The sequence below is a fragment of the Mytilus trossulus genome, chromosome 3 (assembly GCF_036588685.1).
Source record: "Mytilus trossulus isolate FHL-02 chromosome 3, PNRI_Mtr1.1.1.hap1, whole genome shotgun sequence".
Lineage (NCBI taxonomy): Eukaryota > Metazoa > Mollusca > Bivalvia > Mytilida > Mytilidae > Mytilus > Mytilus trossulus.
The window spans coordinates 26,510,219-26,524,431 of record NC_086375.1 but is presented as its reverse complement, the minus strand read 5'-3'; the positions used below and the strand labels follow the sequence as shown (position 1 = coordinate 26,524,431).

The following is a 14,213-nucleotide window of genomic DNA, read 5'->3' as shown; positions in this document are numbered from 1 at the left end:
TTCACTTCTTAAAATGAGCTCTGTTATGTTTTTTTTAATCAAGCTGACTGAAAGTTTATTTCTTCAAGAATTAATTCATAATTTATCAAACTAGTATTGACCACATTTTTATCTGAATAACTGCAGATGACCTATATGATAAGCAAACACCATTAATTCTCCACACATTGGAAACTTTAAGGAACATTATAAATCTAGTGAATTTCTTCAGAATATTACTTTAATAGTAACATAAGAGTTTCACAGAATAAAGATATTTGTTTGAAATATAATTATTTTTCTCTCTCAAATATTTGCCCTTTTTTATTTATTGTTTGTAAACCATAATGAATACTTACTTCCTTATATCTTCAGTGCTATCAACAAAATAAGTGATGTAAAATGATATGTAATGAAGCCATAACTCTACACAAACAGGAATGGTTTTAACTCCAGTCTCATACACCTACAAAAAATTAAACAAGGATTGTTTAGACAGGAGAATAATTATCTGCTTGACATGATTAAGAGCACTAATTGAACCGCAGACGGACATAATCGACATACTCAATATATTGTTCAAATGCGACAATGAAATGACCGATCGCGACATTACCATTCATAAGGATGTTTCGACCAATGTGTTAGTCGGCAGTCCATCTTCTATTCCAAGTATCCAAGGGTCAGTCTGCTACCTAGCACAGCTTACAACTAGGAAGAAATTAATTATTTCTATCAACTGAAACAGTCATGTGACAGTCTAAATATTTTCTAACATTCGTCAATAAATTGTGAACTTTATTTTTGCAAAATAAAATTCAAATCAAATTTGTTGGGGGGTCATGACTAGAAAGGTGCTAAAAAATATATCAAAGTTTTAGGATGTGCTGTAAATATCCCCCTTTTTGTCAATTTTTCATTAACTGTTGTTTAGTCTTCATCATATAAATTCATTTCTTCTAAACTCGAGCTCATGCTTTTAAAATTACAGGCATTGCTAGATGTTTTTAAATAAGGACTTATATTATTTATTTTCAAGGTTAAAAATTGTTTTTCTAGTTCAGTTTCACAACCCTGAAAAATAGATTTTTTTCTATTGTTCGGAATTGAGAATGTAAATGGGATATATGTTTAAGAGACGATACAGACAACCAGACGAAAGAGCAGTAAAAAGCCCAAAGATCCCCAAATTACAATTATGTAAAAAATACTGGTATTATAGCTATTGTTAAGGAGGTTAACAGCCTATCACAATTTGTGTGTGTACGCTTTCCGAAATATTACCTTAAGTGTATTGGATTCTGAAATAATGAACTATTAATTCCATTTTGCATGTCCCAAAAAAAAAGGATATATATTATTAAGGTCATAGGAACAAAATAGAAGATAACTTTTAAGGTTCAATCTGCTGCTGTCAATAGGATAGCGTGATTATTGATAACACAAAAATAGACTGATCAATAGCTCAAACAAACTGTTTTTACAGTACGATATTTTACCTACATTTTATTTGCTTGTGATGTACAATAAATTATAATTAAATCTTGATACACTATATGATATATAAACTTCTTATGAGCTGTAAATCTTACTATTAGATTAAAAACAAAATTTTGAACTATTCAGTAATGTAGGTCTAAGGATTAAAAGCAAAACACAATAATGCATTCTAAAACTTATTTTTTACAGAAAAAGGCTTTTAAAATATGGAAAATTATCAATCCTGATCTTTTCAATTTATTCCTTCAAATTGTTTCTCATTGGTGTCATCTAAATTTTTCTCATGAATGAAATCATATTGGCCGTATGTGATAGCTTTACCATTAAAATGATAGTTTGAAAATAACCGATCTTCATAAAAAAAATAAAAAATATGTGACTAAAGGTATGATAAATTCACCTACAGCTATAGCTTTATCAGTAAAACCATGTCGTTTTTCCATGTCAGCTTGTTTCTTCCAATAGCCGTAACAGTATGCATAGTGTTGGAAAAATGCATCATAAGCTTCACGGGCATCATCAAGTTTGTTCTAAGAAAAGATAAAACTGAATAAAATGCTTAAGCTCACTCATGCATATGGGTTTATGCTTTGTTAAAATATCATTTTTTTTCATTGTTTGTCAATGGGTAAAAAAAATTAATTACCATGAAACCGGTTTCAGCTTATTTATAGAAGCTAGAACTGTCCCTTCTCCCAACATTTCCTTATATTTATACAAAATACCATAAAATTTGAGAATGGAAATAGGGCAAAATACCAGAATGTTTGTTTGTTTATGTCTTTTCAGGTTAACATTTCAACAACTTCAATACCCTCCCAGTCTGCGACGTTAAGCGGTAGCCCGAAGCCAGAGTCTAGTTTAAATAAGCTCGGGCTAGTTAATGTACACTGCCGATAGTCCGACCGGTCTAGTGCATATCTGTGTGCACTTTTAATCGTTACCGTAAGTTAACGCAGAAATCACTCAACGCAATCGATATTAATAAACTGATACTCTTTTCCTTGCAAAAATTCCGTAAACCAGTTTTGACGGTCTCCCTAATAACCAATTGTTCAAAATTGTAAAAAAAAGCGCGAAAACGGTCAGAACCACGTGTTTTGAAAATGTCAAATTTTGGTAATTATTGATTGATTTTATGTTGCATGGACTTAATAAAATATAATCATAACAGAATATAGTGTTGTTCCGATGATCAGAATCAGTCGGAAATCAGTTGGTTGGGCCTTGCGATGTCGATAATCGATTGGGATTTTGTTCAATCAATTGTCGTTTTAAGTTTCCGGACCTTTAGCTTGTCAACTTCCGGTCTGTTTTACGGTTTGGTTTTTGATATGCGCAGTCGAACAATATTAACCAGTCGATGACAGTAACAATGTCAAACATCCAATAATTAAAGAATAAACCAATTTCCTTCTTTATAAACGTGACAAAAGCATTTGCAGATTGATGGAAGGTTATTTAACATTAATAACTTTGTATGAAATACTTTCTTTCATTACCGGTACTTGTTACTTGAGAGCGGTACAAATCATTCTGATTTTAGACAAAATAATTTCGTTGCTTCATTAGAACGTGTTGCAAATTGCCTTTTAGAAATGTTTATCCATGTGTTGCATCAAAAACGTCGTATTCCTTTCCAAATTGTTTGCTAAACATCGTTTATTGATGTAAATTTTCCGAAATTTGTCCGCCATTTATAAAAATATAAGAATCTTGAATCGGATACGGTTCAACTATGTAATAATTCCGCATTCTTACAATTATTAGTTCAGACGTACGAATGACACAATTGACAGAAATTAATGATCACAAGAGTGAAAAAAAGCGTTCTTCACGAATTAACAGACAATGGCTTAATACCCTTTGTATACTGTATATCTTATAATGCAAATGCATTATTTTATTTTTTTGTGTTAATTTTAAATTTCTAAAAATTAAAAACTTTATATATCTTTTCCTAATTAGAAGCATTAAAATGTTCATATAGCTATGTTATTGAAATTGTTTTGTGAGTTACACCATTGAAATTAGAAATGTTAGTGTCACTGTTGGTAATAAATGTTGTAATTATGAGATAAAATATGTTCAATATGAATCTTGATTCTTATCAAGACATTTCATTGTTTTAACTGCTGAATAGATAATTATCAAAGGTACCAGGATTATAATTTAGTACACAAGAATATGAAAAGGAAACAAAAGATCAAATATGAATATATAAACTCTGCAATGATATTGAATGTACACATAAGACATGTACAATGAGACTAAATACATGATTTCCTTTAAAAAAAAGGGTAAGGTATTATGATCCGATTATAACCGATAGTCGGTTGGTTGTCAACCGATTGTAATAGATAATCGGTTGGTAATTTCAGCCGATTATCCAACACTAACAGAATATAATAAAATCTTTGAACATTAAAGTCATTTTTGCGTCGGAAGATTTTAATTGGTAACTGCCCGCTTGACATCTTGTGTGTTTTAGACGGTTGGTTATTGGGACGACTTCAGTGACTGGTTACCGTTAATTTTATGAAAAATTGGAACCAGTTTTGTTTTCTTTTCGGAATTGTTCACATAATTGTGGTCACAAACATCGCTTGATATACATGGCTTCACTGTCGGAAAGTCAGAGACCATGAAAGGCATCAAAAAGGCCGTCTCGCAAGTCCTTACCAAGTTACGGAGGCTAAAAAAATAGGAGGATTAACAGGTCCGAGAATTTATAACCCATTGGTCGGACAGTCGTCCCTCACTCCCTGACCCTGGCTCCAGTACGATAATCTAGTTATGTTGTGTAGCTACTGTCATGACTGTAAGGAGCAGGGGAAAGGAGGAAAATTTGTCTTTGAACAGGAGTTGTTCAGCAAATTGAAAAATAATATGAAAAAACCATGAAGAATAAAATTTTAACTGATTGATTTTTTTCTTTTCTTGGTCTGCATCAGAAAGGATGATCTCTTTAACTTCCAAAGTCAAATTTGAATGAGAAATTAATTTAAACAAAATGTGATGGCAAGGGGTTTATATCTACATGTATACATTTATTTTACTTGTATGTCTTAAATTCTTGTCAACAGTTTTGAGAATTTTTTTTATGGAAAGTAGTTAGAATTTTTTATTTTACATGGAGGAAAAAATCTATATTTTTGAAAAGTTATATACACTTCCAGATACAAAAATGTAACCTCAGAATGCAGGATTTTACATCTAATATTCCAAAATTTTCTTGGGGGGGCATGCCACCAAACCCCCCTAGCGGGTTCGGATCACTTCGTGATCCTCAACCGGTGACACAGATTTTATTTGGTCCAGTACATATAAATTCGGGCTAGTAATTATTTTTTTTTACTAGCCCAAAGGGCTAGTTCTTCAAATAGTTTTTGGCACAGACTGCCCTCCCAAGCTACTTAGTGAACTGTCTGTTTTTGGGACTTGTATTTTTGATAATTGGTAATAACTTTTTTCTATCTAAATCCTTTTTTGTAATTTTTCATGTACAATCTATTAGTCTGTTTTAGGTGAAAGTGTTTGTATGACTAAAATATTATCATCTTAATCGTCAATTACTCATCATGATCAATGTTGTTTTTATTGAATTACAGCTAATAGTTTTAAATTCCAATTAACATTAAGCAGACAAAAATCACTCAATCATCTCTATATACAGAAAAAACTCTTTGCATGCATTTCAATATGTCTGTACTGTTATATATCTTGTTGTGTGTTTTAATGTTGTGTTGATGTTATTTTATATTTGGTAAAAAGCTCTTAAAATCTTATGTTTGTATTGTTTAATGTGAACCGAATAAAAATAAAACTTTCATATTTGTATCTGGTTGATCAAAACATTGTCAAGTTACAGTAAAATTATTAGAAACCTCTTGCTCAACATATTGAAGTAAATATGTCCATCCTGTAAAATCTGACACATTTTCTTTCACAGCTTTCCAATATTTTCCTAGAGTTGTATTATCTTCAACAGGTTCAATTGGTTTCACATCTTCATCTGAAAAGACATATTAAAAAAAATATTATATGTTAAAAAACAGTAAAGTCTGAACTTCATTAATTTGCAGTAAGTAATCTACAGCCTTAACAAGCATGGAACTCTTTTCATAAAAAATGGTCAATAGGACACAGATGCATTGTACACTATTTTTAGTTTAAATAAAATTGATTTATGAGAAGTTTCAGAACTGTAGGACAACCAAAGTATTAAAATATAACATAACTTTGCAACTGATTGTCATTTTCCCAAAAATAATGTTGAGTACAGTGTTACAATAGTTTGAAACGAAGATTTTTTTTCTTCAGACAACTGAAGTGGGTCTCATTGGGGTCTAAGCGTGAGTAGCCGATTTTTTAAGCGCCACACATGAAAGTCGAATACTTAAGTGTGAAAACTGAAAAGGAAGTCCAGCGTGACACGGACAATAACATGCACTATTGTGGCAATGAGAAGTGGGGTACTGGATTCTCACTAAACAATCAGTGGGATCTGGAATCAGTTTCTATCCATTGAAAGGTCGACTATCCATATAAATAGAATTATGATTAGATTACCATGAAGAGGAACACTGTGGGGGATATAAAATTAGTTTAGAGTTAAAGGAAAATATTCACTGAATCGATTCATTTATGATATAAGTGGGTCTCATTGAGGTCTAAGCGTGACGCAGGATTGCCGATTATTTGTAAGCATGACACGTGAAAGTCGTATTATTGTGTCATGAAAACGGAAAATGAGGCCTTGCGGGACCCGGAAAATGACAAAAAAATGAGAATTGTTTACTTATATAGTGTTAGCAGGATACCGAATTGGACAAAACCGTAAGCGGGATCCAGGATCGGAACCCCCCTATGAGACCCCCATATAAGGTAAGGATTTTTTGCATTATTAAATTTAAAGGATAGAAAAGACGTCTGAAGCTGAGTCGTGACATAAAAAGAAATTCGTTAGCCACATTTTATTTATATGGATAGTGGACTTTCGTATGGATAGAAACAAGTGCATGTGCGCAGTGTCACCACAAATGCCTGTAGCCAAATAAATTTGTACAGTACAGTAGTTTTCAAATAACAGCCACATGTGTATATAACTATAGTCAGAAATTGAACGACTGCATGGCTGGTGAGATTCCGATCTAAGCTAAGCTACAAAAAATATCAGACAGTATGATGTGGCTGGTATCGTTTGTTCTAATTATTTACATACATGTGCAAGTGTGGTTGGTTGTGCCTGTTAATTGTTAACTGGTCGTCTTCTAATTTTTGTCATGCACTTAAAATTTTATGTTTCAGATTGAACAATGTACAAGTGTCACTTGCATGCGTTATATTATTAGCATTACAAAGGATTAACCTGGATTTGATTCTGTTTTCACTGTTGAGTCTGCATCACCGCTCGACATTGTTGTGTACACCGGAAGTCATGTATTTGGGTCATGTGACATCCAACTCCCGACGAACTGAAACTGAAACTAAACTTACCAGAGGACATTTTCATACTGAATCTGCACATTGACTTTATTCTGTTGAAATGGGATTTGGGAACATACTCCTGTTAACACAAGTGATAGCATATCTGGTCTCATTTATTGTGTCATTCTTCATATTTATACCAATCGCTACAAATGTAAAGGAGTTCAATGGACATTGTTTACTTTATGCTGATGGAACGTTTGACAACAAAACTAAAGAACTTAATCACATTTCTTGGGGGAGAGACAGTGCTTGTGGTTTCAATATATTCATGGGTGTTATTGTTATGTTATTATCCCTGTTCTACATGGTGTGGGAATCAGTTTATCTCTTCAAAAACATAGATGGGTATGTATAGCGGAACTTGGCTGAAGCTACATGTAGTATCTTGAGGGGAGATAGGACCTTTATCGGGACTCTGGGATCGGGTGTTGTTAAGCTCGGGATTTCGGGATTGACCCTTTCGAGATCCTGTAATCCTTTTTTTCGGATTTCGGGACGTCAGGGTTTACTTTGTTTAAATACGGGACCTCAGGATTTCGTTTTTTTAAGTCGGGGATTTCGGGATCAGGACTCCTCCTATCCCCCCTCTATCTTGCAAATATTCTAGATAGTTTGTTTTAATTACTAATAGCCATGTAATCTTATTTGCTGCATCTGCTTATGTGAAATGTTGTGTCTGCTTTAAGGTTGTGGTACATGTACAGTAGTTGACAAGGAAGGGAGTTGTTCTTAAAGAAATTCTAACCAATCTGTATTACTAAGCACTGAGTAGCTACATGCAGCTGCGGAACTGTAGCTTATCATTATTGATTTATTTGACAACATTCCCCAAAGATGTTGTATTTTTATACATATATACATGTATAATGTTTTGACTTAATGTTATCACGAGATGGGAAACAAATTGCATTTCAAAATTAATAATTGCTTATTATATGTTCATGAATATTTGTTAAATAGATTGTTTTGAAAAGTTTGGGAATCCAATGGAATCAAACAGTATGTTTCTGCTTCACATTAGCTAAGGAAAATTGTGAATTATGGGAAAAATCAGTGTAATAAAGTGTCAAATACAGAACTTATATCCCCTACAAAAACATGCATTTACACTACAGAATGAAAATACTATTCTTTATACATGTCAAACATAATTTCAACATTCTAAATAAAATAGTTTTGTATTCATGTGATATCTTATATTTCATATTCCATGTTGTAAAGCTTTTGGTTTTCCTTATTCACCATTGTTCACTGAACTTTTTATTTTATATGTCCTGGTTTTCCTAGAAAAAAAAATATTATTCACTGTATCTTTTGTTTCATATTCCTTGTTGTAAATTAATGGTTTTCCTTTAATAATTAAATAGCATAATGTTTATTGAAATATAAAAATATATAAAATTGTTTAGAAATAAGTTTTCTTGAAAAATGGCTGTCATGTTGATCCAGATCACCAACAATGAAAAAAAAACCTAGGCAATTTTAAGTGTATCAATGATAAAAAAGATTTGTCATTTCTTGAGTGAGGTGATCAATGTGTAACTTTTAAGTTTTATGGTGGTGTTTTTTTTTGTTTTTTTTTCTTTAATCAAGTTGGAATGATTTTCAATTCTGGAAAATTTTAAGAATGTTTGGTGATTACTAACATAACAAAATAGGGTTATATAGCCTTGTGTGTTAGCTGGTTCATTGACTGTGACAATCATTATTATACATCTGTGAATGTAAAATGGCTAACCCAATGTAGTTTGGTATAGTTTTCATCATACCATTCTTAACAATTTTCCAGTATTTAAAATTTTGCCAGATTGAAATAATTCCTTGTTCATACCAGATATTGTTTATTCTTTCAAGTCATTTTAAAAAGATACCTATTGCAGTTAAATGAGAATTATTTACTCCAAGAATCTAAAATTCCAGCATGTGCCACATTTTTAATTTCATTATGATATTTGTATTTGCAATATTAATCAGGATAATCAGATATCATTTTGTGTTATCATTATTGAAATATTTTTATAAGTTATGGTTGGACTGTTTAATATATTATAATTTAACAAATATATTTAAAAGGTCATGGTTATACATATAAAAAAGAAGATGAGGTATAATTGCTAATGAGACAACTCTCCACAAGAGACCAAATAACACATAAATTAACAGCTAAAGGTTACAGATGACAGTACAGTTAGATTATTCTATAATATGATTTACAAAATATATTTTACAGGTCATGGTTGGACTGTTTTATAATATAATTTTAAAAATATTTTTTATAGGTCATGGTTGGATTATTTTATAATATAATTTTAAAAATATTTTTTACAGGTCATGGTTGGATTATTTTATAATATAATTTTAAAAATAGATTTTACAGGTCATGGTTAGATTATTTAATGATATACTTTAAAAAATATATTTGACAGGTCATGGTTGGATTGTTTTGTCACAGCTCTAGTGAGTCTACTGGTTTGTCTGATGTTGTTTGGCTCATCCCTTACACTGAGTGTTGGCTTTAATGAATGGTGTGGTTTGATAAGTAACGAAGGAATAAAGTGAGTCGTCTAGGGTATAATAATGAAATAGACAAAAATGAAATGATGTATAAATTAAAGAAGCAAAATGACTTAACATAGTTGAAAACCAAATAGGGAAGAACATCCCTATTTTTTGGTTCTTAAGTTAGTTTAAACATATTTATTTATAGTGGATTGGGAAACAAGTTATTACGACTTATATTAATCCCTTTCCACTTTGCTGGTGTGAGTGCTTCCTTGTAGCCTTTTGTTCTTTATATCTTGAGTTGACGAACAAATATACTCTTATCCCAGGTGGTTCTCTCTGGGCACTCCTGCTTCCTCCACCAATAAAAACTCACCACCAGGAAATAGCACAATAGTGTTGAAAGTGGTGTTCATCACCAATCATTCAATCAATAAATCTCACCTCTGGCATGATTTATTTTTTCTTTTCTTGCAGCATTTAATATTTATTTCAGAAAAGAATTAGAAACGAGCACTTTTGCTTTTCAATTCATTCACCCAGAATAAGATTTGCTCACCCTCCTACCCCTCACAATCAAAGCCTCAATGTGGCCTACAAAATTCTTACCGTAAAGATTTTTAAAAACTTAGAGTTATTTCTTAGTTGTTGCTTCTTTTCAACTGAAAATAACATTTTGTTTGGATTTTATAGTTGTATCTTATTAAAAAGAACATACAAAAAAAATATAGAGAATTAATAAATAAAAGAATTAACTGATTTTTTGTATACCAGAAATTGGCATCTCAACCAAATAAAAGTAGTAACAGAAATATTATATTGTAGTTGATAAAAAGTTACTGAGTACTTTAATTATTAATTTTATTGCATATCAATTAGGGTTAAAATATGATCTTTAGTGATAATAAGCTTATACTTATACATTGCAGTTGTGAAATTGGAGACTTTGTGACATTTATTGAAGAAAAAGACATAAATACATCTAACTTTTTCTTGGAAATGATGATGGCTCAGGTATGCTTAAATATCAATTTATGAGTTATCTCCCATTTCAAGAAATTAAAATGTTATAACACAATAAATGTTTCAAACATAACAGAAAAATTATAATTAATATTTATGATGATTTTGATTAGAATTTATTCATGTCAACTTTACTTGTGCAAAGTATAGGAGTCTTTTAGTTATGACCCTGAAGGTTTTATTTGTTTATTGGATACAGTTTAAAGTTTATATATCCACATTCAAAGGACTTGCAAATATGTGCACCATTTTCTTCATGCAGTTGTCTATGATGAGCTACAGCTTTTAGTACTGTTTGTGATTTTCTGTAAGAAAAATACCTGCAACTGTCCTAACATTTATCTGTTAACATTTATTTTGTTCTAATATTTGCTAAGTTCATGCACTTTTAGATCTATCTGCAATTCATGAAATTATTAATTAAACAAAACTGGTGAATTAGAAATAGAGAATGGAAATTGGGAATGTGTCAAAGAGACAACAACCTGACCAAAGTGTAAAAAAAACAAAACCAAAGGCCACCAAAGCTAGAAAATCCTGCACCCAGAGGCAGATGTCAGTTGGCCCCTTAAAAATATTTACTAGTTCAGTGAAAGTGGATGTCATACTAAACTTCAAAACAAAAAAAATGATTTAGAATGAAAAAAACATACAAGACTATCAAAAGCCAGAGGCTTCTGACTTAGTACAGGGGCAAAAATGTGCTAACCTTACATTCATTGACTCATAATATTTTCATTTGTTGTTTCAGTTCTGTACCTGGATCTGTTGGATTTGTTGGGTTGTCTTATCAGTTGTATCTGTCATCAAAGTTTACAGATACCATCAACAAGAGTCATTCACCATTAGTATGAACAGGGAACGGGAGAGACTGTTGCAGAGAGCAGGACATCGCCAACCTGTTGTCATGTAGGATTTTGCAGCCTGTGTTTATATACAATATTACAGGGTATACCCAAATGCCAATATAGGTTGCTTAAGAATCAAGTTGTATATAAAGTCAAACTATATAAAAAAAATATTTATAGCTTCCACAATTTGCAATTGTATGAAATATGGCATACCAAACTGATTTTATATATCATAACATACTTGAAAATACTCTAGAAATGAACAAAGCTTAGTGCATGAAAGTTAATTAAGGTACTGTCATCAGTGAAATGTAAAGTAGCTGTAATATTTGTGGTCCAGTGAAATGTACAGAAACTCTTCATGAGTAAGAATCTTCTTTGAATCTTCTGTTAGTTGAGCTCTTGACTAGTAGTAGAACTGCCTACAGTAGATTCTTTTATTTTCGTGTTTATCAATTTTTTGTGGATTGATGAAAAATTGTATTTTTTGTGGATATTTGATTTGGTGGTTATGTTATTGCCAGCATACAAGCATATAAAAATTGGTACACTGTTGAAAATTTAAATTTGTTTCATTTACCCACAAAATCTGTCAAAAAATTGGTAAACCAAGAGTAATTATGAATCCACAGAATATTCATCATGTAGTATGTAGTAATTTAAACAGAACAAACAGGTAGATAATATCTGTATTCAGATAATTTAATTTACTTGATAATAACTAATGGAGCACACAATCACGACCTTCGTAGGAACTTTAAGAGTCTGTCTATTCTTGATTTTGTGTCTTGACTGTCCTCAAGTTATTTATAGATCTTGATTCCTAAATTTGAACTTGAAACCAAGACAATCTCAAATTTAAAGGTCATCTTTTTGTGAATTTGTCTGATAATCACTGACTGTTCTAACAGTTTATAATGTAATAGATTTTTTTATGCATAAAAGGTAATTTATTTTGCATGCATTTACTTTACTCGAATTATTTATCATGAGTTATCTCCCTTAATGGATCAGTTTTCAAATGTATGTTTGAATAATAATTACAAAACAAAATAGTTATTGCTAACAGTCAATTTGTAAAGCTACATTACTACCTTAAGATAAGTTATAAGAAACAAAAGATGGTTATATATTGTCTGTACAGACATAAAAACATGGTTGTCAAATCACCATGGGTGTTGTGGGAGCCGCATTATTAAAGAACAGTAAATTAAAATCTACCTCTGAAAACTACTCTTCTGATATTCCTATATTCTGAAGCAAAATCTCCCTCTTCGAAGAAAGTAATCTCTCTGTTTTCAAATATAAAAAACCACACTTTTATGAAAGGAATCATCCAGAGTAGAAGAAGGCATACTCCAACTTTACAAAGGCAATTTCACATTCCGAGGAAAGCTATCTCCCTCTTTAATGGTAATGCAATATATTTATTTCACCCTATTTCATCGTTTTTTTCTGACAAATCATGATCATCATCATAGCATAGTTTGTTTACACAATAAAGAATAGCAAACCTTTCCATAATATTGTTTTGTTAATGAAAAGTCCTTAAAAAGATATAAATATTTATTGTATTATTTTTTAAATGCTAGTGACCACTGGTTGTTTACATTATCACATTGATCTTATAGAAAATTCTGTTTATAGTTTATTAAAGTCTTTTATTTCATTTGTTTATATCAGCAATGTCTCTGACAAGTTCAAAATTTAGGACAGATCAATCATTTTTAAAACTCTGGGAAATATCAGTAACTTGGAAATTTGCTTTGCAAGTGCCATAACATGTCCATTCTTGCCAAACTTTTTTATTAATTTATATCAATGTTTTATATAGGAAATGGCTTAAAAACAAAGCCTGTAAAGAGTTATCTACCTTGGAAAAATATTAATTATATAAAAAATTGCTTTGTAAGTGCTTTCCAGCCTACAATTCTATAAACAAATTATAGAAAAAGCTTTTGACAGATAAATATCTTTGCAAAGAGGGACATTGGCACTCTTACTTTTATTAAATAACATATGATGTTAATTTGACCTGTAAATGGCTTTTTTGTTTTGTTGCTTTTACATTGATATGTTGTTATTCGAGTAATTTTGAAACTCAATTGCAAGAAATTTATATCATAGTTGAAAATAACAATTAGTAAGTCATAATTATATTTCAGTAAAATATGAGCTGTAAAGTTTATCATTCAATTGACATTGAAAACTTAATCTATTAAGAATGGAGAACAGCAATGAATAATACTTAGATATATTGGTTGTGTTCTAGTATATCACGGCAAGAATTTTACCATAAAAATGTACTTAATTATGTCCCATGGCCAAATTAATTCCCTCAAAAAGGATGCAAGGGCAATGCTGGGATTGAGCTTTATTTTTGTATATTTGATCCTTTGATTCACTATGCCATTTTTGTTCTTGTTCTGTATCAAAATATAATTATTCTACGCTTTATAGAGATCTTATTTGCCGATTTTTTTTTACATTTTATATATTTCTATTATAGTATTATTTTGTATATATTTATTGTATAATTATTTTTTACACCGGTAATTTGATTTTATCATTAATGCTATTGTGCTCTTCAAACAAGATCTGTTTATCCACAGTTTATATTTATACAGCTTAATCTGACTAAATATTATGGCCATAATAATTATCTCCCTTTGTATAAAAAATATATACCTTTTAGGGTATGGGTTTTTTCAACTGAACTGTGTTCAACTTTGTTATCACTTATAATAAAATCTTTATTACACAAAACAATGTACCAGGTTACGGTTTTATGTGCTTATATTGATAATAGCAAAAGATTGTTATAATATTTAAAGTTGGTTTTATTAAAAAAAATCATAAATATAA

The 14,213-nt window shown here is 30.8% G+C and overlaps 2 protein-coding genes across 3 annotated transcripts in view; one reads left to right on the top strand and one right to left on the bottom strand.

The window, feature by feature from the left end:
* LOC134711062 (pre-mRNA-processing factor 39-like) overlaps positions 1-6,936 on the bottom strand; it is a 22,329-nt gene extending 15,393 nt beyond the window's left edge. Inside the window, exons 1-4 of one of the 2 annotated variants that reach the window (XM_063571492.1) lie at positions 6,851-6,936; positions 5,367-5,494; positions 1,884-2,009; positions 339-445 (exon numbers count right to left, since the gene is read on the bottom strand). In XM_063571492.1, coding sequence (XP_063427562.1) covers positions 339-445; positions 1,884-2,009; positions 5,367-5,494; positions 6,851-6,899 — 410 coding nt within the window. In that variant the 5' untranslated portion in view covers positions 6,900-6,936. Of the gene's footprint in view, positions 1-338; positions 446-595; positions 691-1,883; positions 2,010-5,366; positions 5,495-6,850 lie in introns of those variants that run through there. The other variant, XM_063571493.1, reaches the window with a different exon arrangement.
* LOC134711063 (transmembrane protein 179-like) lies at positions 6,917-14,213 on the top strand. Its single transcript, XM_063571494.1, has 4 exons — positions 6,917-7,317; positions 9,399-9,527; positions 10,404-10,488; positions 11,249-14,213. The coding sequence occupies exons 1-4, from the start codon at positions 7,028-7,030 to the stop codon at positions 11,408-11,410; spliced, it is 666 nt and encodes a 221-aa protein (XP_063427564.1). The 5' UTR covers positions 6,917-7,027; the 3' UTR covers positions 11,411-14,213.